This window comes from Indicator indicator, chromosome 8 (assembly GCF_027791375.1).
Source record: "Indicator indicator isolate 239-I01 chromosome 8, UM_Iind_1.1, whole genome shotgun sequence".
Classification (NCBI taxonomy): domain Eukaryota; kingdom Metazoa; phylum Chordata; class Aves; order Piciformes; family Indicatoridae; genus Indicator; species Indicator indicator.
In genome coordinates this window covers 24,773,750-24,797,118 of record NC_072017.1, presented here as the reverse complement: position 1 = coordinate 24,797,118, position 23,369 = coordinate 24,773,750, and the positions used below count along the sequence as shown (strand labels likewise).

Sequence of the window (23,369 nt, the reverse complement as noted above, 5' to 3'; positions counted from 1 at the left end):
CTGTTGTGGTCTGTGTGTGAGCCGGGAGTGGAGGCTCTTCCTAGATCTTGAAGCTCTAGGGAACTTGGAGTCCAGAGCAAAATGCTTTGGAAGATGTTTCAGGAAGTCTCTAGCTCCAACACTATTGGAGTCTCTGCAATAGCTGCAGAGTGCATCCTGTACCACCCCTTAACCACATTTAGGGCATCTCCATCCACTGTTCCTCTACAGCGAGGTGTAGCTTGCTGACCAGGGTGCTTTGGACTCACCTGCAGTAGGAGTCTGGCTCAACAGCTCTACAAGGAAGCTGCCTCAGCTCTTGCCCTGTTATGCAAGGTGCTGAGCAGGGTTTTATAGTGCAGTTTTGACCTCCTGTGTGTCCCTTACAAACCAGCAAGACCAGTTTTACTGCCTCGCACCAATTTAATGAGGAAAAGGCAAATGTATGCTATTTTTCCTTCAATGATCTCTGTTTTGTTTTTTAATCCCCTGAAATTGCTGTGCTCAAGGAAGGAGAAACCTCTTTCAGAGCTGATTTTGACCACAGGGGGAAAGTCCATGAGGAAGGTGCTACAAAAGCTACCTCTCCGCTTTCACAGACCTTTCCTGTCTGCTTCAGGCAAAGTACAGGAGAGCTGGCCACTGGCTCTCAGCCCAGCCTGCCTGGCCTGAAGCCCATAACCGTTCCACAGCATAGACCTGTTCCTCTTCTTTTGCTATTTGTATAGCCCTGAGTGGAGCAGAGGTGTGGAAGGTGTACCCCTCCCCTATTCTGAGTCCTGAAGGCTACATGGGACTGACCTGTACTTTCCTCATGCGGGACCATTGGAGCTGCTGTTGCCCAAAGCTGATGCTTGGTGCAGGAGGATAAGCTAAAGCTGCATTGGAGAGACCGGTGCTAGGGCTGGTCCCCAACCCAGCAGCTTTGGCACAGTTTTGGAACCTGGAGTGCGTCAGGCTTTTGAGGAGGTTGCAGGGATTCAAGCCAGATCCTCAATCTTGTTTACAATCTGCTTTGAGGTACCCCAAGCATGGGCAGGAGCCAGTGCTGCTCTTACCGCCAGGCTGGCAGGCTCACCAGTGCCCACTGCAGTCTCTGTGCTGGGGCTACAAGTCAGAGTCACAAGGTAGGGTGCTCTTCCAGTGCCGTTCGTATCGCTCATCCTCCAGCACATCCCAGGGATTGTGGTAAGCCCCAATGGTGGAGGATGGCCCAGCCTCTGGCACAGGCGTGGGGGGCAGTTTAGGGGTCCTGTGCTCCTTGCAGCAGTGATGGAAGCTGAAGGCGAGTGCCAGCCCCCCTAGGATCTCCAGGCAGCTTCCCAAGTAGCTCAGCACCACGCTGTAGCCTACAACCAGCGTGCTATCCGCTGGTGCAGGCAGTGCCCACAGCTCATGGGTGTACCAGGAGGGAGGTATGAGGCTCAGCAGCCCTGAGAGGAGCAGCACAAGACCTGCCACACCAGCCAGTACATGCCGTGGCTCCTTTTGCCAGCATCGAACCCCCAGGGCAGCCACCACCAAGCCTAAGAGAGTGAGCACCAGCGAGGTGGGCATCAGCCCTTGGGCTGCCCGCACGGGCACCTTTTCAAAGTAGCCCAGCTCATCAGCCTGCCCGCAGAGGCGGTCATGGCTGCTCTGCCGCTCACTGCACATGTCCCAGATGCCCTGTTCCCAGACGAGGTCAATAGGCTGGTTAGGTATGAGGCTCACCTGCCTCCAGTTGGGTGCCAGTGTGCCTGTGAGTGTCAGCAGGAGCCCGCAGGGGCAGAGCACCAGCCCCACGATCATCGCTGTTGGCGTCCGCATGCCAAGGACGTGAGTGAAGCAGCCTTCCGTGTGCTCCTGGTCGCCAGAGGCAGAGGTCCGGGGGAAATCTGGGAGACCTGGGGCTCACTGTTGCTGCCCGTCACCCGGGCAGAAGAGGTGGCACCAGTGCGCCAGGGCTGCTCGGTGCCGGCAGGGGTATCCCCTGGTAGGGCAGCAGTCCCGGAGCCTCTCGCACGATGGGCAGCCCACGGAGCTATGTCCAGCACTGCGGGGAGGTGCCAGAGGCAGGAGGAAGTGCAGGCAGGGAGGAGCTCGGCGCAGGCTGGAGCCCGGCACCCTGGTAGAGCAGGCAGCGGGCTGGGTGCTGAGACAGGCAGCCCTTCCCTGGGCTTGGTGCGGGGGAGGCAGGAAGCCCTCCCCAGCCTGCTGGCTGGGTGCCGGGGCAGGCAGCCCTCCCCGGGCTGCAAACGGTGCTGGGATGTGGCAGCGTCACCCTGGGCCTTGGCAGCGCCCAGTCCCGACTACTCTCTGCTGAAGAAGCACAGGACCCTGCTGCGGCTCGCTTAATTAGACCGACTGCTAGCTTAATTTACTACGAAAAGAATTAATTTATGAAAATCATTAACTAAGATGAAATGGTAGCAGGTGGTACGGACCCTGTGGTCCTCTCCAGGCACAAGAGACTTTCCCAGACCCTAGACTTCAACTTCTGGCACTTGATCCCAGCAAGCATCTCCGTGTCCTTCAGGGAACACTCCTGAGCTTGGCCCTGCTCTTTCCTTCCCAGGTTGTGCTCAGAGGCCACCTCCAGGCGCAGCAGCCTGGCTCTCAACGCAAAAAGTTTCTGGAATGTCCGATGAGACAGGTATGGGAAGTCACCACATCTAAGAACCCCTATGGGGGGTTTCGAGCCCCCGAAAGTGCTGGTTTGGGTCCTCTGCAAATTTCCCTGAATCTCTGCCAGTCACGCTGAGCCCAAAAGAGGGCAGCACCCTCTGGCTTAATTTTTGGACGAACAACCCCAGCTGACTCAGAGGGCTGGCTGCAAGTGTGCCCCGCAGCATCTCTGCATTGCTGGTTTCGTGGCCACCTGGAGGCCTGGCTGGGTCTGCGCTGGCCCAGCTGCTCCCCGGCTCCCTTCCCCACTTCTCCATCCTTACAGCCATTCCGCGAGTGCCCCAAAGCTCTTCTCTGGGGATACGGGATCGTTTCAGGGATAGATTGCAGAGCTGTTGCTCACTGAATCTCAGCCTAGCTGGAAAGGCAGGGGTGGGTTGTACTCGGGCAGGAGCTCATGTGCCCAGCTGCATCTGCAGGGCAGCAATGCTGACAACCAGCAGTGGGTAGCTCCAGACCAGGACACTTAGCTTTGTCCTATGCAGCAATTAGTTTGCACTCCTCATCCAAGAAACTAAGCTCAGGATTGATGGTTCTTTTTCTGTCTCTTTAACTTTTTAAACCTTTACCCTGCTCCAGGCATTGACTCCATGCCGAGCCACCCACTACTGCCCTACTACCCACTACTGCACTACTGTGCATCCAACTGACACACCAAAAGATGTGTTGCCCAAGGCTGCCTTCTGCCGTGGTGCCTCCTCCACTGATGGGAGCAGGTGCTTAAGGAACCTGAAGTCCTGGCTTTTGCAGGAGGCTGTGTTTTCTTTTCCGTTTGGATGCAAGGTGGAGGTTGGCTGTGAAAAGGCATAGTCAAAGAAGGGAGGCAGAGGGACAGGACAAGCTGGGTGGCATGGTGAGCCTGGGTGCCATGGGTGAGAGCCTGTCAGTGCCATTTGGCTCCTTCTGAGCTCAAGAGGCTTTCATTAAGGTGACAAAACACAGCTCGATAGTAATGCTGGCAGGTAAAGCAGCGATTGCCTGCAGACAAGCTCTGCATGGCTGCCAAGGGCTTTGCTCCCCATCCCAGATGTGTGGATAAGGTCTGTGCCAGCCCTGCTGGAAAAGGAAAAATTCTGCTTGTTGTCAGATTTGCCTATGTTTTTCTTAGGCTAAGAAACCTAGAGGCCTTCTGCTCACAATGCAAAAGGTGCTATGGCTATTTCTCCCTGGGCTTTGTAGTGTCTGCTCTAGGGTACCTCTCCTTGAAGCACATTCCTTCTCCTCTCATCTACACCCTCAGTGATGCTCTCTGTCCCTCTTGGCCTCAGTCCCCACAGACTTGGGTTTGGGAGATGTCTATTGCTTGAATCTGTAGAACCAAGTAGAAGTTGGGTGCTGGAAGCATCACAGTTAAGGTCAGGTTTAACAACCTGGGGCTTTGCAGTTCATTAATAATGCCCAGGAGGATGCATCTTCCCTTTGGGCTGGTGCCCAGGCTCCTGATTGTGGGACAACAATAAGCAAATTAGGCGATGTGGCACTGATGCTGGCTGACCTGCCCTGAGTAAGCTGGGGGAGGAAACAGGATTAACCAAACTGTTAGAAATTGTTCATTCCTTCCTTTTTGCTTTCTAATGAGGAGATATGAAAAGCCATTCAAAGCACAGCCTGGCCCTTTCCAAGCTCTAGGGAAGCATTTAAAGCCATATGGTCCAAGAGATAAAATAGTCTGGCTGAAACTGCCTTCCTTCCCATATTTCCCTAGCTGCTGGGTGGGGAGAGCCATCTTACTTGGTGTTTCCTACTTCTCTGAGGTTGTGACTTAGTTTTTCCTACCTTGGCAAAGTGATCTGTATAAGAACATGATGAAAACTTTATCCAAGCCTGGTTCAGTTGGCTTGCACTTTTTTTTTTTTTTAAACAACCCCTTTCCCACTTTGTGATTTGGAGGAGCAGCAGAGGGCCTTGAGCTAATTGGAACTGGAAGAGATCCAGGGCAGGATGGTCAGAGCTTGAGATGGATTCCTAGGAAAAAAAAAAAAACAAAACAATAAATCCATGATGGACTATTGAATTGGGTTGCTGCTTCCAGCCTCAGGTACCCTGCATTACTAAAGACTAGGTATGCATTCAGGGCGTTCAGCCTGTTCTGTGGCTCCTTAGGTGCCTGCTTCCAGCCAGTGGTGCTGACAGGACCCCAGACTGAACAAGTACTAGTGTCTCTTAGATGACAATGGCTCAAAGTATCGTCAGTGTGGATAGGACTAGTGACATTTGGGTTACACCGTTATCACACCAACAGAGCACAGAGAGCTAAGCCTTGTTTGATGCCAGAAAACACATATACACCCCAGTCTCCAAAGCTTCTCCTGTAATCCCTAGTCTGATTCAGATTCCCAAGCCCAGATGAGCCTCTGAAGGGGAGATGAGCTTCCCTGTAAGAAGGCAGCTCTGTCCCTACTCTGTCTGCTGAGATCATGACACAGACCAGAGGAGGGGGCACATATTTGCAAGAAGTTTACTCTGACCCTGTTCCCTTCACCACTGTGTGTCCACTGCAGCAGCAGCATCTCTAGCATCCTGTTTGCCATGCAAGGGAGAAGCCAGGGCCAGGGCTGTTTAGCAGGACCCTGCAGCTGGTAATTCCTGTTTACATCCCGCTGACTCTGAGGCTTTGCCGGTGTCACACACAGCAAGATCCCACCCATACCACCCCAGTGGCCACATGTCACGTAAGTTATACTGTACCTGACCACTTCTTGGGTTCAAAATGGCCTCAGCCCATGCTGGACACCATGTGGCAGTCCAGTCTGTGGACATGGCAAATGGCAGCAGGTGTGCTGTGCCTCTCTGGGCTGCCCTATGTCTGGCAGGTGCCCAGCAGACATGATGCTTGACCCTGGCTCTGTATCCTTTGCCTTCTCTCTCACTTCAGAAGAATTGAGAAGCCTGGCAGACCCCTGAGTCCTGCCTGTTGTAGGAGATGTAGACTAGCTGGGAATGGCACCTGGAGACACTTGGGGGTTGCAGTTTCCTCTTGTCTAACTGCTTGGACAGATCCACTAGCCACACGTAGTTGTTTCCCAGTTGAAACACTGAATCCCTGCAGACTGGGAGCAAAGCAAGATGGCTCAGACAGCCTATGCTGATTTTTTTTTTTTTAGTATTAGACCTCATTGTCGAAGCCTCTTCTTGGTCTCCATCCACAGGGAAGCCTCATTTGGCAGGTGTCCAGGTTAAAGGACTTGGTTCTGACCATTCCATTTTGCTACTTTCTCTTCTAGACATTGTAGTGGGGGAGCTTCAAAGAGTGTTAAATGAGGGTTCCCCATCGGCAACTCCTCTCTTAAAAGCCACGGTCTAGGCAATGTGAGTACAACCAGGACATGCTCTGCATTGTTCAAACAGCTGCGGCTGCAATGGACATCTCTCACACCAGTTCCCAGCTTCCTCCCTGGACACACACACTGCTGTCTTTGTGACTGACAGGATGCCATGGACAAGCCTCCAGGCAATACAGGGTCTGTGGTCCTCCTTGCTAGATGAATGTGGCACAGACAATTGTATCCTACTCAGAGCATAGGCAGTGGTGGTTGACACCTAGCACGCAGCTCCATGCCCCAGCTCAACAGCATTCAGGACATGACTTCTGCAAGCAGATTTATTAACCTTTGACTTGGCACTTTCCAAACTGGTCATGGTGGTGAAAGCAACCCTGAGGATACCCTTCAGAGGGTTACTGGAAAGCAGGGAATGTGTTAGGTGTGTTAAGACTTCTAAGACCCATGCTGATGGGCCCCACTCAGAGGCTGGTACCCAACAGTGGCTTGTCATACACCAGCCTGTAGTCCATAGGAGTCTTGGCTGTTTCCCCTGCTTAAAACTCGGTGCAAGGGAGCTGCACAGACCTGTGCAATTTGGGGACAGCATCCTGGAATGCCTGTAGGGAGCAGTAAACCCATCAGTGAGTGCTGAGGTTGTTCCCACTGTTTCTGCAGCCCAGCTGTGACTCTGAACACTATTCAGACTAGATCCTGGGAATGAATTGCTGAAAGCCTTATCTGATGTCCGCAAGGTATTCACTCACCCATTAAACTTCCTCATTTCCAAACTGCTGCACTTGGACTTGCCATATTGCCCAATGCAGCTTTTGAGTCTTTGCTTTCAGTTCAGAGAATTATTTACAAAGCATTTTTTCGCAACTATAGCTATTTTTGTCTGACTCTGTCCTGAAATGGTTGAGAGTGGTTTGGAGGTTTTGGAGGTGCAGACAGGCAGAAGAGAGCAGTTAAAGCTGTGTCTGGCTACAGAAACTGCACGGTTGTCCAGTTCCTGGGCCACAAAGCTTGGGGATCTAAAGGGCAATGCGAATGCCTGTGGGTGCAGAGCATGTTGCAACTGGCAAGGCAAAGCAGTGCTTCATGATGGGGTTCATCTGGTAACTGTAAACGTGACTCATCTGCTTGTACTTTGATCTCTAGTTGGGCTGAGAGGCCTGAAACCAAAGCACAGATGGTTTATAACAGCCTTTGTGTATTTTCTAGCAGTCCTATCAACTCTGTGGGTGAAACCACTAGATGTATGGCCAAGACCATAGGAGAACAGACCTGCTTAAATCTTTCCTCTTGAGAAAGCCCTAGGCAGGAGACAGCTGTGTCCTATGCCTGATCTGGGGACTGAGAAACAGTAGGGCTGCTAGTCTATGGGTATTTTATTCTGATAGTGGACAGGTTGAGATGAGACCTTTGTCTTGGTGAGAGGAAATTCCTCTCCACTGTATTTGTGAACTACATGGACATTTTGGATGGAAGAATAGTCATGTCTTGCTTCCATGTTACTTGCTGATGAACACTGCCCAGTTTTGCTCTACAGGAAAATTATGCTCTTTTGGAGGAAAGCACAGGATCCTTCCAGGTTAGTCAGAGAAATCTTGCAAATTAAAGGAAAATATTTTTCTTCTCGGCAAGGCATCAGATCCATGCAGTACACTCTGCCTTCAATGTGCCTGATACCATCAACACATAGTGTTGAGTCAGTTAGTACATCAGCAGAGACAAAACTAATTGATTTTGGCATGGAAAGGCCAGTGGAATCACCAGCCACAGGGAATGAAGGATTTGTCTTGGGTACCTTGTGCCTTCCCTTTTACTCCAAGGTAAAAACCTCACCTCTCTAGACCTGTGCCCTGTAATTCTACCACCATCTGCTTTTTTTCTAGCCTTGTGTCCCCTTGGGGAGGACAACAGGCAACCCCTGCAATTCCAAAGTGGTGTGTGCTGCCTGGACCTGTAATTTGTTCAAGCACACATGGTTGGCCAAAAAGACACCAACCTATGGGCTAGGGCAGGGGCAGAGTGTGTGAGATCACAGTTCCTCCTGTCCTTTCGTAATAAAAAGTCACTGGATAAGCAGCATCACTGGTAGCTGTATTTGGAGGACTTTTTGCTGCTGAATTTCAAAGGCTGATACTAAATCATTAGTGTGAGAAAGTTCTTTCTGAAATGTTACAGAAGTCCTCTCTTTTCCTAAAATGCCAGACTGCTTCAAAGCTCTGAGGGACTGTTGGACTCCCAGTGTGTGTCCTGTGTGAAGTGCTTGGCAGGGTTTGCTACTCACGTGAGGTACAGGACTGCTGATTGGCCTTGCAATGTACTGGTTAACCTCACTCAGAGACTGGAGGGCTTAATACTGGTGACAGTGAGAAGCTGTCATATAGGTGGATGGGATTTTAGGCACCAGAAAAGTATGGAGGGCTGTAAGGTGGTGGTCTTGCCTGAGAGATAGGGTGGGCTGATCATTCTTGCTCTGAGAGATTGGAAAGGTTTCTGCTGGTGATATTTACCTGTGCCCCATTCAGGTAGGACTTTCTCACAGATTTGGCTGTGGTGGATTGGAGTTTGTGGCTGGCTGCAGGACTACTCTTCTCAGAGGCTGCCCAAGGCAGGCTGTCACTCACTGGCCACAGCATCCTTCAGGAATCATCATCCTCTCAAAGGAAGCCTAAGCTACAGGCCATATGGAAACTTGGTACCCAACACTATTCCCAGCCTGGTAGAGTTTTGTTAAGGCTAAGGTGTAATGAGAGCAGCAGGGGCATGGCTAGCTTCCTGTCTCCATTACCCTTGCCTCTGCCAGTCACTTGGGCAGGAAGGAGAGGGCAGGTAGACAGCAGTTGTGGGCACAGTAAAACTAGGGTGAACTGTCTCCATCCCTCTGTAGCACTGATTTGGTCCTTGGCACTTATTCAGTGCTAGGAATACAGTTGCAGACATCCTTAAAGTGTGTGATGTGTCCTCCTCTCCACCACTGGAGGAGGAAGGCTTGCTTTCAGCATGCTCCTGGTTTGTAGCCTGTGCCATCATTCCTTCCTTGAGTTGGATTGACCTGATTTCAAAGCATTTCACACCTGGCTTGATTGAATTTCATCTGAGTGATGTCAAATCCTGCTTTCACCAGCTCTTTAAGGTCCTCTAATGAATCTACTTTCTGGCATCCTCTTGTCTAATTTTCTTTAGCATTATCCACAATACTTCTACGACAGTGTAGTGAGGCTTCTAGCCCACAGTTTGGAAGAAATGAATAATACCAAGGACAGGACGATTTTCAAGTTGTCCCTTTTAGTCTGATTGTAAGCTTTGGATAGCTTTGGTCACTACATCAAGGTGCTATTTTTGTACCAATTTGACATCCATTTTTGTCCAGATGGTATTTCTCTTTCTGAAAAGAAAGAGAATGAGATAGCACAAAGGCTTCTGTGGAGGTCAAAATTATCACATCTGCTGCTTTCCCTTGATCTGCTGGATCTCTGAGAGAGGAAATTTAAATGGTTTGGTATAAAACAGTTCTTAAGAAATCAGAGTTATCCACTTCTCAGCCCTTGTATTAGCTCCTTGGTACCTCTGAAGTAATCCTTTGTGCAGGTCAATTTTCCAAGCACTGAATTATGGATCTATAACTTGGCTTTAAGCCTTTTAAACAGGTTGCTATGCTCATTCTGTGCCATTTCCTTGGTACTGCTCCAGCCCTCCAGCACTTCTTGGAGACCATGGCTTGGGAACTGGATATGGCTCCTTCTCTGATAGTGAGTGTTGATGTAGCTGATGTACATTTCACCTAGGTGAAAGTTCATGAACCCCTTCTTTCACAATTCTGGCCCACTTCCTCACCCCTTTTCTGTTCATCATCATGGCTAAATGCCAGGGCAAGAGTTTGGCTGTAGGTGCCTAAAAGAGAGACTGCAAAGTCTCAGCTAGTTATCTTTTTATCTTGGTGGTGTATGGAGTTATTCACCTCTTGATTCAACTTTTATGTGAAAGCAAAATGGAAGAAAGGCAGTAAAGTCATGAGTTTCTTCCATTTAAACTCAAATGAAAAATAGTGAAGGTCTCACCTGACTCTTAGTTCTTCTTCTTCACCCTCCTACAGATGCTCCATCATCAGCTTTTCAGCACATAAGTTATATTCTACTGGTAAGAAATTGTTGGAAGGCAAATACCTGGCACAAAGCTAGCCAAACCAGTCTAAGGCCACTTGCAAACATTTGAGCTTTGCTAATTCTCAGATCTTTCCTCTGCTCTTTGCTTTTCCTCTCTCCTCCATTTTATAAAAAATGCTTACAAGCAATTTCTCCTGCATCACTGGGATTTCAGTTTGGACATCAGGAAAAACATCTTCTTGAAGAGGAGAGCTAGCCCCAGGGCAGGTCATCAGAATGGTGGTGGCTTGCCACCCGTGGGAGTTTCTGAGTGTTGGTTGGACAGGCTTGTTTGGCCTGCATCAGTGTTGGCAATAGTCTTGCTCCAAGGAGGAGGCTGAACCAGAGAATGTGGAGGGTTTTTCCAGACAATGCTGCCATGGGTCTGCAAAAGAAAATATTCAATACATACTAAAGCTGGGTTATTCTCCTGCATCAGGGGAACATCTCCATTGCACTTGGACACAGCAGTCCTTTGTTTTTCTTTGGCTAAGCGTTAGTGCCCTGTGAAGTGGACCCATGCTACTCACACGTACAATGGTAACACAGCACATGCTGAAGAGCTGACCTTACATTCCTCCCTCAGGCCTGCCACTGCATTTGAAATGCCCTTACTGAAATGTCTGAACTTGCAGGTTTGCTGCTGAGCTTCCTGAGCATCAGACTTTGAGATTTAACAGCTAGGGTTGGGAATGCTTTCATCCTTTACCATGCCCAGGACTGCTCTGGGTGCCCTGGGTGCTGGTGCCTGTTTTGTTGTCTTTGCTGCTACAATAGTAATTAGGATAAGGTATAATTAAAAAGTTTGCCCTGGGACATATATAAGGCCATTGAGCTGCACTGAATTGCTTTTTCTGCGTTTTCTGCTCCTTTTTGTTCTCTGACAAATGACCTCTCTTTTTAAAGTGAAAAGTTAGAGGTGATGTGGCTATGAGCTGGCACTGAGTTTTTTGTTCCTTTTTTCATCTTCAAGACCTTGCCATTCATCTGGCCTCTCCAAAGCAACCTTTGGGTACTCAAGATGTCAAATACTCTTGGCAAAGAATTTTGTTGTAGCTTAGGTGACTGACAGAGAATCTGAGGCCAAATAATCTTGATATGTGTCCTGGAGGCCAGCAGGAGATGGAAGAAAATCTTTTGGAGACACTCAGGATCATCCAAGCAGCAACAGTGAGAACTTATATCTTGATGGCTGACACAGAGGACTTAGTGGACATCTTTTTTGGAGAGTGGGCAGATGGCTTGGTCTGACTCTTCCAGCCTTTCACACCAGCACCTGCCTTTGGAGGGTGGAACAAGGGGCTTGCTCCCAAGGCACTCCCCAAATCTGGCAACAAAGGAGACCCAGTGTTTTCAGGAAGTCCAATGCAGACCTTGGAAAAGAGTGTCAGTTTACAGCTTGGTCTCTCAATAAACTTGTGCATGTCTTTGCTAACTGCCCTCAGTCCTCTGATTCGCCCAGACCTACCTTGGTTTTGCATACCAGAAATGCCTCAGGACCTGGGCAGTTATCAGAAGGCAATGAATCACCTAAACCAGCTGCTAGCTCGTACTCACAGCACAAATTCCAGTTCTCAGCTGCTCTGAAAATTTTCTACCCACAATATATGCAGCCACACCCAGTCTCATTTCGGCCCAATGAGGGACTCAGATCCACCTGGCTAGAAGACAAGGTCAGCAGCTGTCAACTTCACACAGGGACCCAGGTTTTCTCTTCTATTCAGGAACTGACCAGTACCCATCCCTGATGCTTGTTTTAAGGGAAGGTGGAGTTTTTGTGGCAGAGATTGCCTTTCAGTTCTGAGTTTGTCTACAAACTCCAGACAGAGAATTTCGGTTGTTGACTGGTGCCTCTAGCCCAACAATGTGCCAGCAGGCTTGTCTTTGCAGGGCTGACCTGTCAGGAGGATGTTCAACCAGATGTCAGCTACAGCCAAGCAGGATCCAGTTCTGATCTTGCTCTTTTTTTTTTTTTTTCCCCTACTTTGGCTGGAGTTGCTCCTAGATTGCTCCATAAATCATTGTCCAGTGAAAAAATACCAAGGGGGCCTGGGTTTGTCTGATGTTGCTCTTGAAAGGTAAAAACAATGCCTGGGAAGTATGGTAGCACAGAAACATAGTATGTATCTTCCCATCCCTCCGTGGGTTTTTTCTGCAGTGCTCCAAGAGACAGTTCCTACCAACACCAAGGCACTGTGCCTGTTGCACATCACAGCCTGACACAGCACCATGTCAGGCATTTCAGCATTCCTGACAGTTCAGACTGGTGTCTCCTGTACCTGCCCTGTTTTGGTGATGGTGGGACTCTCACCACACTCTGCATGAGCCTTTCCCATAGATGATAACCACCTTGGGATGAAAGGTATTGCACTCTGCTGGTAAACAAGTCTTCTCATCAGCTTTACTCTGACATGCAGCGCCTTGTCTCATTCCTCCACACTGTTTGTCTTCAGCTGCTACTTTGTTTGTGTTGAGAATATGCGGTGCCTAGGAGTAAGAATGAGGAGATGACTGAGGGATGGTACAAGAAACCCATGTATGCTGAAGAGGGCATGACTAAGCCCTCCCTTTCCAACACAAGAACCAGGATCTGGAAAGTGTGACCTAAAGTGATCTACAGCTAGCAAGTGTTGGGAGACAATTCTTACTACCTGCCCTCTTCACCCATTTCCTTCCAGGGTCTTATTCCATTGGACTCTTGCAGGCAGATCTTGGAAGCACCAAAGTCTGCTGTCCTGAAGACCAGAGTTCTCAGCTTGCTTCTCACCTTGGGATCCTGAACACCACTATATCTTGGTCACTAAAGAAAGGATGCTTTTGATCTTCACATTGATCTTCAATGAACCCCTCCTTATGCAAATATGAGGTCCAGCAGAGTACTTCTTGTTGGCTCCTGTCATTTGGAAGAGGAATTTATGATCAATGCACTCCAGGAACCTCCTGGATTGCTTATGTCCTGCTTTCTTGTCCCTCCAGCATAAATCAAGGTGATTGAAGACCCAGTGAAGACATGAGGGCCTGTGAACTTGAGCCTGCTGTTCTGCAGAAGTCAGCATGCACTTGTTCTTTCTGGACAGATGGCATATAATGGACACCCATTATAATAACACCACCTTTACCTGTTCTCCATTTAGTCCTAGTCCATAAGATATCCACTAGTTCCTTATCTGGATCCTTATCCATCCCCAGGAAGAGCCCCACATGCTCCAGTTGCTCACTCACATGAAGGGCAATTCCCACTCCTCACCTTTCCATCTTGTCCTTCCTAAAGAACCTGTATCCCTCCACTGCAACACTCCAGTCATGTCAGCCTTTCCACCATGAGATCACAGCCCTGCAACTGCACACAGATCTCTAGTTCCTTGTGTTTATTCCATGCACTGCCTGCATTAGCGTATGGATGTATCAGAGAGACTCCCTGACATCTTAAGTTCCACAAGATAATTTGGGAGATTTCTCCACAACGATGTCTTGTAGGAAGTTCCTTCCTTACTTACAGATGTAAGTGGTGGTGGTGTCCCTGATTAAGCCCCGTTTTGTTGATTTTGTGCTTCCTTCCTGTCACATCACCTGTCTGTCACTCCCTCAGAGGACTGTTGGCTACTTTCTCGCCTGTCACTCCTTTCAGCAGGTGGATTCAAAATACAAGGGCTGTGGGCACACAGAAACTCTGGCATTTCCTCGCAGTCATGCCTGTGTTCATGGGTGTGTCAGACAACAATAAGTGTCCCATTGGCTAACTGAGTTTTGCCGTTTGTTTTTTTTTTTAATTGCATAGACATAACTTGCATTCAGTTGTCTCCATTCTCCTGTGAAGTGCTGCTGGCTGCGATCTTTTGGGAGCAACAGACCTCCATCAAGCAGATAGGACACTGTCTTGCATCTTCCTGCAATGGAGAAAATAAACTGGGCCTAAGAAGCTTCATTCTCAGCCTGTGCACCTTGCTGATATGTTTCTAGGGGTGGCATGGTCCTGCTGGAGGCTGAGTGGCTGATGAGTGCATTTAAGCAGCCCTGCTGCAGGTGAGGTGGTACTTCTGCTTGCTCTTGAGGCTAACTCTAGTAAAAGGTTAACACATGTGCCTCTTTCACTTCCCAGCTGATTTAAAAAATGTCCTGAGAGGCATGTCTACTGAATCTCTTGCAAATACAGCTCAGCTCTGAAATCCATCAATTTTACTCACACTGGGATTTCCTGTCTGTGCTGTTTCCTCCTGTTCACTCATCTCCTAGCCCCACTTTCTGGGGCAATGGTTTTGTTTCCATTTTTTTTTTGCCTGGCTGTAGAGGAGTCCTTGGCTGCTATCAGTGTGTTTTTCTTTTTGGGCTAACCCAAGTGGTTTTGCCTTATTTTCATACTTTTCCTATCAACGTGTGTACCCTGGGGCTTGGAGAGCTCTCACCTGCTTTAAACAACACCTTGGGGCAGATCATTAGTCCCAAGGCTATTAGCATGCAGTGCAACCAATGGTCAGGGAAATCTCTTCCCACAGTAGTTTGTGAAGATGGGCACCAGGTCACAGCACTCAGTAGGTAACCTATAGGTTACCTATTCACAGCTCTGATCCTCCCAGGCTCTCGCAGCTGGACCAGCCCCCAGCAGGGAGTCACGGCAAGAGCCGGCAGGTTCCTCTGCTGGCACTCATGCTTTGAGGGAATTGTATTATGTGGCTTCCTGCCTTCTCTGAGTCACGTCAAAATCAGTCCCAAATATTCTCTTTGAAGCTCTTCAAACAGCATTGAACCGCTCTTGCCTTCAAAGCAGTTGCTGGAGACAGGCAGGCTGTTTAAAAGGCACTTGAATGCTCTCACATCATGTTCAGGCTGTATTAAAATTTTACCGTGCTGTTTTGCACCTCAGATGAATCACAGCAGCTCTTGAAAAGCATCGGGGTCGGGGGGGAAGGGAGGAGGCGGTGCAAGGAAGGGGCTTTTGAAAGGGATTATTAATGCATAGAGATGTTTTGGTGTCTGAGGGAGCCCTGAATGGCAGCTCTGTGCTTTTTTCCTCCGCGCTCATTAAAAGTGAACTGTGTAGCTGCTGAAGAGCTGATCAGAGTGAGGGGAGGACGGTGATTGCTGCTCAGGCAGGAATGAGGTAGGGAGGGGCCCTGGGAAGAGAGGGAGGTGGATACTGGCTGTCTCCCTGGGGAGAAGACATGGGAGCAGAGGGAGGTGGGTGCTGGCTGTCTCCCTGAGAGGCAGTTTCAGGTTACTAGTTCAATGCCCGACTCCCTTTGGGAGGCTGCAATACAGCAAGTCGTTTCTTGATGTGCAAACAATTAAAAAAAGGGTGTGGAGCAGGGGGGGGAAGGTGGAGAAAGCAAACACCTCCTCTGGGATCTGGCTGCCTCTGCAGCTGCTCACCTAAGGCACCTCTTGTGGAGGGAGTTTCACACAGGAAAAATTGTACTAGGGGCGTCAGGTTACTTGCAGGATGGGGTTTGGAAGCATGAGATCTGCCTTTGGCTTCTGTGGATAAAGGGTATTCCCCTCTCTTTTTTCTGGGTATAGAGTGAGTTTCTTGGGTCACATCAAGGGTTACAGCTGTCATTTTGCTGGTCCCCAGGGTTGCCCTGTAATACTGGAGAGATAGCTATGGAAAGCAGCAAGGGGACAGGATTGCCTTTTTTTGCCTCCTAGCAGCATCCTTGGACATGGGGAGCATCTTTCTAGTGGTGTACACCTGCTCTGGAGAAGAGGGCAGTTTCCTGAGGTCTCCATTTTCTCCAGGTTTGTCATTGTCCTGTGAATTTTGAAGACTCCTTTCGGATCTCTCAGCTTTGTTTTCTGTAGAAGGAGTGATTTCTGGTCCACCAGGCAAGGAAGTGCATGACTTTGCCTCTTTCTTTTGCTTGAAAGTTCCCTGCCTTCTGCATCACCCTAGTCTTGTTGCAGATAGGCCACCAAAAGCTATTGACTCTCCTTGCAGGCTTGCCTAGTGAGGCCTGCTGGATCAGGTGGAGAGGCCAGCAGAAGAGGCAGACATTGGCTGGTGAGGTGGGAAGCCTCCTTCTGCCAGATCTCTTGAGGCTGGGGTACAAGTAAGGACTGAGCAGCTGGGCTGGTGCATGATCTTGTTTCAGCCCCAGGAACTTTGGGCACATAGGGTTGACAGCTCTGAATGCCTGTGTGTGCCAGGTGCCAGTGCAGAGGCTGCCTTCACCAGACAGGTTCAGCACATAGCAGCCAAATGAGAGATGAGAGAAACCCTGGTGCTGCTCCTGACAGGGGAGGCTGCTTTTGTATTTCTGCTTGCTGCCTATTTGCTCCAGAGCCAGTTAGCAAGAGGGTAACCTTCATACTTTTTTTTTTTCATGCTAATTTTCCTTTCTTTGCCTGCCCCAGTGAGCCAGGTACCAAGCCAAGGGTTCTATATATCCTCTGGGAGTAAAATGCCCTTCAAACATTTATTTCTTTCTACTGAAGCTGAAATGTGTCACTTCCCTTATCTGAAAGGGGTGGAAGGTGCACACAGGCACCATCTGCCCTGCTACCACTCCCTCTTCTGTCCTGGTTGATTTGCAACTGCCATCGCCCTCAGCTTGTATTGATGCCTGTCATTCTGCTGAGAGACAAACACCAGTTTTCCTTGGCCAGAAAACTTGCCTTGCAAAGAAAAAAAAAAAAAAAAGACAGCTCAGGGCTTTTCACTTGGAGAGAAAGAGAGTGAGAAGAATAGACTTGAAAGCAAATTCCCGTGTTTTTTTGCTTCGGGTGAGAGCTTTTCCCACGCTCCATTGGAAGGAGTGCAAGGAGCAAATGTTTCCCAGCGCCCGTAAACACCAAACACCAGTGAGGAACAAGGAAAGAAGCCAGGCTTATTGCAGAGAGGCAGAAGTCATCAACATGTTCTCCCATGGTGCCTCGTGTCCATGTCTGCTCCTTCAGTGGCAATGGCTTTTCTAGACCTCGCTGTCTTCTGGGTGCAGCAACAATGTCAGACCTTGGGGTACTCTGCCATGAGGCCAGGTGGTGTTTGCTGCCTCCTGTAAAGTTGCTTCACAGTGCTGGAGGCTACTGGTTCTTCTGTAAGACTCACAGTAACTGGACTGGGAAGAAGCTTGGGGCTTTATTTCCCAAGCCAGCACCTTGGAAGGTGCTTGGCATTTACTTCCATTACCCGCCCCTGGTCAAGGACCATTAGCTTGCTCTGCAAGACTTTTCATTCCCCATCCAAGGAAGGCTGGGAAGGCAAGTCTGGTTCACTGCATCTCCCATGTCAGTCACTTTAACTGGCCCAAGCCCCTCCCCCCATTATCCTTCCCTGGTCTGATTCCTGATTTCTGTCTTCAAAGAACTAAAAAATGAATGAACATCTTGCCTTTTGCCAGTCCTCAGCCCTGGCTTCAGGACCAACCTTTTCCAAAACACTGAGTGCCTTGGGCTCCCCCCAACTTTTCCATATCCACCTGTTTTCCACAAAGAGCTGGCATTTAGCAGCCAGGCTCCAAGAGGGCTATGCGAAACCCATTGGAGCATGGGAGAGCTTGCCCATGCAACTCACACCCTGGGAACCGGTTCACCAGCTCTGCAAGTGGAGGCCTGTCTCTGGCAACGGAGCCTCTGTGTCTCAGCATGAGGGGCTATGTGTCTTTTAAAAATGCCTTGAAAAGGCAGAGGGAAGATTTGAGGGCATGTTTTGGAAATAAGGAACCAACTGTGCCTGAGGATGCTCATCAGGCATCCATGTGGGTTGGGTTCAGCTTTTCAAGCAGACTGATGTATGAGAAATTTTAGAAGCTGCTACCTACTGAGCTGTTCAGAGAGATGGGCTCTGCTCCTTTCCAAGGTGGCTAGGAGTGCTTGGAAATCTGCCCTGAAGGATGGAACAACAGTCCAGTGAGCCTGATGTCAAGCAAAGAGTATTATGACAACAAAAACCCTGCCCAGGGGTCCTAATTTTAACAAAGCACTGGTGTTCCATTGCTGATGCATCATAGCATCTTCTCATCAGTGAGAAACCATCTCCTTCATCCCTCCTTCCCTTGCCTTTGGTCTAGCTTATAAAAAGCCATGCTGACAAGCACTGTAGCCTGCCTGCGCCCCTATCTGCTCCTGCGATCTGCCTTTGTTTGGCTGCCAGCTTTCTGCACCTGCGTGCATGCCTGCTCTCCCTGCCTACCGCGGTTAGTCCTTCCCTCTCCCTGCCCATGGGCAGGAAAGTGGGTTTCAGCCAGAGCCAGGGGGTAAGGCAGCGTTTGGCAATGGCCACCTCTCCCACTCTGATGGCAGGCGTGGCTGGGAGGGGGGACACAGGCAGCTGGGTTATTTGTGAATGAAGCACAAGTTGCCTTGGATTAATGCTACAGAGGGGTCCTGTCCACATCTGCCCCGATGTGAGCAGGAATATCCATGCCTCCTGGACTGTATTAGCTAATCCCATCTCCAAACCCCTCAGCTGTTCCAAGTTTAATTAGAGCAAGCACACATACTGGCTGGGAGGTTGTGATCATGCCCTGTTGGGACAGGGATTACAGAAACAAAATGTATGTGGATTTGGGGTGGGGGTTTGCCGTGTGGGGTTTTTGGGGGGGGAGGTGGTGGTACGTTTCTTTTGGCAATCTGTAGCCAGCTGCTATCATCACTATCTCCCTATCCACAGAGAATAAGTGTCATAAGAGAAAAACACTGTCATCATATGATGACAGGTGAAATAAAGCCAGAGATGGATGGAGTTAGTATCAGTCAGATACTGTGTGCTACAATGCTCCTCCTTCCGCCACAGTGCCCACTCCTGGGCTTGTTCTTTTTCTTGTACTGATCACTGGGACAGGCTGGTTCTGAGCTGATGGCCTGCCCTGCCCTCTCCCAGGGAGATGCTCCAGGTTACCACCAGGCTTCACATCAGCACCACTAAGGCTATTGGGACGATGGCAAGAAGCAGGTGAGGGCTTTGGCCAGCACGGGCTGCAAATATTTACCAGCTACATGGGAAAAGGAAACAAACAGGATGGACACACTTGAGGGCATTCCCAGCCAAAGCAGCAGCCCAGAGCAGCCTCTTGTCTCCAGAGCCCCTGCCTGAACGGTAGAAGGAGGTGCTCTGCTGCAGCTTTGCTTTTAAAGAGAGGCACAGACTGGATTGTTAAAATCTTATCTGTCATGTTCGTTTGCCTGAGCGTTTGTACTCTCTTCTCCCACCCAAACTACCTCAAGCAGGAGAGGGGGCTGGAGCAGCTGTGGGAGCCCCTGGGTCGCTGTGTACAAAGCCCTCTTGTTATCAGCACCGTCATATGCCTCCCTGCCCCCTCCCCCTTCCAGCCCCACCACAACCACTACATCCCAAAAGCACAAGCTGAGCATCCATCAAAAGGGCTATTATCCCACATTTTCTTAACGGCCACTGTTGCTCTTGGGTACAGAGGGCTGAGCTCCCCCTTTGACACATTCCCTCGAGCAAAAGAACAGCGCTGCCTGTCACTGGATGGCATACTGATTTGCAGCACATTGCGGTGGCCAGGATAGGATGGGAGACTACTGCCTGCACATGCGGTTGTGCTAGTGATTTAGGACTTCATTCCAGTCCTAGAAGGTAGGTGGGTCCTACAGAGATCATGCTTTGGGTTTCCAGATGTTAGCAGTGGGGGTAATTCCCATGGAAAATGGTTAAGAGACCAGTTTAGGGTTTCATTCTTTATGGCTGATGGATTTAGTCTTTAATTGGCTCTTCCCAGGAAAGAGGGGTTGGGTTTTGAGGGGGGTTTTGGAGTTAGTTTTCATGGTGTTGTTTCGAACAAAGGGGGCACCTGTGGCCCCAGGTATGTTCTCTTCCTGCAGCAAGATGGGGTGTCAAGATGATGGAAGTCTCACGAAGAGCAAGGAGAAGTCCCAGGAGTGGGAGGCAAAGGGTGTGCTGTGGGGGCAGCCAGCACAGCTGCTCTGTTAGGAAAGGAGGACTGGAGGAGAAAAGGGGCATGGCAAATAAAGCTACAAACCTCTGGAGTGGGAAAGGGGTCTGCAGTGCATGGAGAGGCAGTTTTCAGGGATGTGCACATTGACCAATGCAGCAAGCTGAGTGGCAGCAGGTATTAACATCCTGAGAGCCTGCTGGAGGATGGCCTGCTGCTCTTCTGCCTGGCTGGTGGCAGGTGCTGGCACTGGCTGTCCCTGGCTCCATCACAGGCAAAACGGTCGTAGCACAGATGATGCCACCCTACTTACATCCAAAAGATCTACTAGTTGTGGTGCCATGGGTGAAGCTGGAGTCCTGGCTGCTCTGGTCTCTGGTAGCTTTGCTGTTCATGAATGATGCTGAACCCATCTCCAGAGAGCGTTCCTTTTTTTCTTTTTTTTTCTTTTTTCTCTTTTTTTTCTTTTTTCTTTTCTTTTCTTTTTTTCTTTCCCAAAGTTCCAGTCAACCTGAAGTTTCCCTTCGTGCTATCAGGGTTATTCTGAGCCATGTGCCTTGTTCCCGAGTCAGCATTCTGGAAAACAATACATTGGAAGATATAATGGCTGGCTGGCACATGTGGTCGCGTCTTAGAGGGCTTTGTGCACTGCTCTCCGCTTGAGAGGACTCCTTTAGTGCATATTTTTGTGGACATGGGAAAATACCTAAAATGAATAAAGATGAATACTGTACAGGAGGAACCATGGGGGGGTTACGGCCACACAAAAAGCCATCATTCTTGGTGTTAGACTTTACAGAACAATTGGTTTACAAAAAATCTGAGGTTGTTCAATTTTCCACTGAAATCTTTGGACATAAAGAAGATGACTTTACAAGAAAAAATAAATTTTCATTGTCCCATACCCCCAAGTGCTCTGGTATGGGAAAGGTCTTTCTACCTGCGGTGAACATCTCAGGACAGTTTGCTCAGTATGGCCTACTGTTCCAGTGTGAATCTGGGACAAATTTTAAATCTGTTTTTCCTTCCCTAAGGTCTTCCCAGTGAAGGTCCTTCCCTTTCCAGTGAAGGTCCCTGACTCTTCATTAAGAAGTCATGCTGAGAAAAATCATAGCACTTCAGCAATTAGAAAATTACAGTGCTCTTAGTGAAAATGGCAGGGCTTCTTTCTACACTTCCAGGTATGAAATTTGGATCCTTGCATTTGGGGAAGTACCCCATCCTCCAAAATTAGCCAGCCATACACACCCCAGCTACAGACACTGCTGGTCTGGTGTGAGCTGGGTTCTTTCATCCAAACCTTTTAAAATAGGCAAATTGTTGGAAATTTGGGCCATTCGTTTTCCCAGTTCATTTTTTCCCCTCTCACAGATGAGCTTTGGCTCTGTGCTACAAGAGTTTTCTGTCATGATTTTGGCATTTCTGAGAGCTAATTGACTCATTCATCGGGGCATGTGGGCACTGGGATGCTGCATGCAAAAAGGGGCAGCACATTGATTGTGAGTGGTTTGCTTGAAAGAAGAAGCTGGAGGTGTGTTCAGCAGATGTCTTCATGGCAATATGGCAAATTAAGTGGAGGAGTTCCTATATTTTCCTGTGTTTATGCTTAGTGTGGGGTCTCTGGACTGTTTTAATAACTGATTGAAAAGGAAGAGCACGCGTAGACAGCAAGCAGAAAGGTTTGCAAACTGTGGCACTGCCAAAATTCCCTAAAGGAGAAAATTTTACTGGGATGATTTGTTCCCAAGAGGGACATTTTTTTCTGTAACTGCTGTTCATATCTTCAGCTTCTGTTTCCCTGTTTGAGGCTTGGATTCCCTGTTAGGCAAATCTATCTGCCTTTTTAATCCACTATTTTGTCCTGAAACAGATGAGACTAGGAATGCTTTGTTCCACTAAAGGATAGGTGGCTCAAGGGAGCTGAGCTAAGGCCCTGACCAGGGCAGGGGGAGAACTGGAGTCTTTTATCCTAATTTTGGAGAATTTAGATGCTTAAGATTAGACACCACAGAGCAAACGCTGGGGTGAGAAAACATCAGTCCTTTCCCAGTCTGCCCAAAAGCGCAGCTCAGACACTACAGGGAGCCACCCAGGCCAGCACAAGTTTTCTACATTTTTTTGCACAGTGGGGTCAAGCCCGGCTTTCAGTCGCTGCGAACTTTTCTCCTGCCACAGCATTCCCTCGGGCTGCACTTCACCATGTCCTTGTCTGGCAGTCTCGGTGAGGATGAGCGAACTCTCTGTCTCACAGTGTCTTCCAGTTGAGTCCTCAAGCCTGCCTTCGGGGTGTGTCCCTGCAAGGCGTGCGTGTAGGACCCCACGGGGTCCGTGAGGGGCTGCCGGGGTGTGTGGGTGCCTGCGGTCGCTACCACGGGGAAGGTGTCCCTGAGACGCTGCCTGCCAGCGTGAGCGCTGCAGGTGTCGCTGCGGGGTGTCGCCGCGGGGAGCTATGCACTGGCAGCGGGGGACTGTGCTTTGTGCGAGGCAGAGGCGACTGGGGGAAGGAGGTGCGGCCCTGGCTGCTGCCCACGCCGTGCCCGAGGGGGCGGGCCGGGGGGCGGGCCGGGGCGGAGCGGCCGCTGCCCCCAGCCCACGCGGGGCCCCGTTTGCCACTCGCCCGGTGGCGGCGGCGGCCGTGGCCGGGCGGAGAGGAGCTCTGCTGTCGAGGGAGGCTGGTGAGTGGGGGAGAGTGGCCGGCAGCGGGCACCGGGCCGCCGTCTCCCGGGAAAAGGGCGGGCTAGGAGGCACTCCGCCGCCGCTCGGGGCCGGGGCGGGGCCGCTGGATGTCCCAGGGTGGTGGGGCCGTGTCGGTGCCCGCCGAGCATGCGGGCGGAGGGCGAGTGAGAACGGTCCGGGGCGCGCACTGGTCTCGACCGGCACTGCCGCCTGCCCCGGTAACCCCGGCGGGCCCTGGCCGGTAAACTTTTATGAGTCCCCGTGGACGCCGGGCTCTCCGGAGGGTCCGTCCGGCAGAGCTGCTTTGGGTTGAGGCTTTGGGGTTTTTTGCGTCGAAGCATCCTTGTGTTGCATCCTCGCATCTCTATCATAGATAGCAGGTAGCCTTTATAGCAAGTCCTTGCCGGTGCCCCGGAAGGCGCGGGGGCTCTGGGGCTGCCTCTCAAGCAGCTCCTGGCTTTCGGCTTGCTCGGAGGGCCGAGCCCGGCCGGTTTCCCGGGCGGCGCAGGACTGGGTGCCGGCTGCCCGCTGGCGTGCGGACGCGGGGCCGCCTGCCCCGTGGTCTGGGCAGCGAGAAACAAGGGCTGCGTTCGTGGCAGGCAGGGAAATCTCGAACTTTAAAAGGCCGTTGGCAGCGTCGGTTATGAAATCAGAACTGCAGAATTTTTTTCTGCCTCTGGTCCCCACTTTCATCCCTTCGTCTTTTTTTTTTTTTTTCTGGCTCTCATCAGGACACTTGTTCAATTTTGGGTGATGTCGGGCACGGCTTGCTAGGTCTGAAA

General features: G+C 50.1%; 1 protein-coding gene across 1 annotated transcript; it reads right to left on the bottom strand.

The window, feature by feature from the left end:
* Positions 1–1,086: 1,086 nt before the first annotated feature.
* On the bottom strand, positions 1,087–1,788 carry CLDN23 (claudin 23). Its single transcript, XM_054383253.1, has one exon. It carries the CDS (start codon positions 1,786–1,788, stop codon positions 1,087–1,089), a length of 702 nt encoding a protein of 233 aa, XP_054239228.1.
* Positions 1,789–23,369: the final 21,581 nt, after the last annotated feature.

Bases quoted from the DNA above. Each gene is read 5' to 3' on its own strand.
- CLDN23 (XM_054383253.1), bottom strand. From the start codon at position 1,788: ATGCGGACGCCAACAGCGATGATCGTGGGGCTGGTGCTCTGCCCCTGC.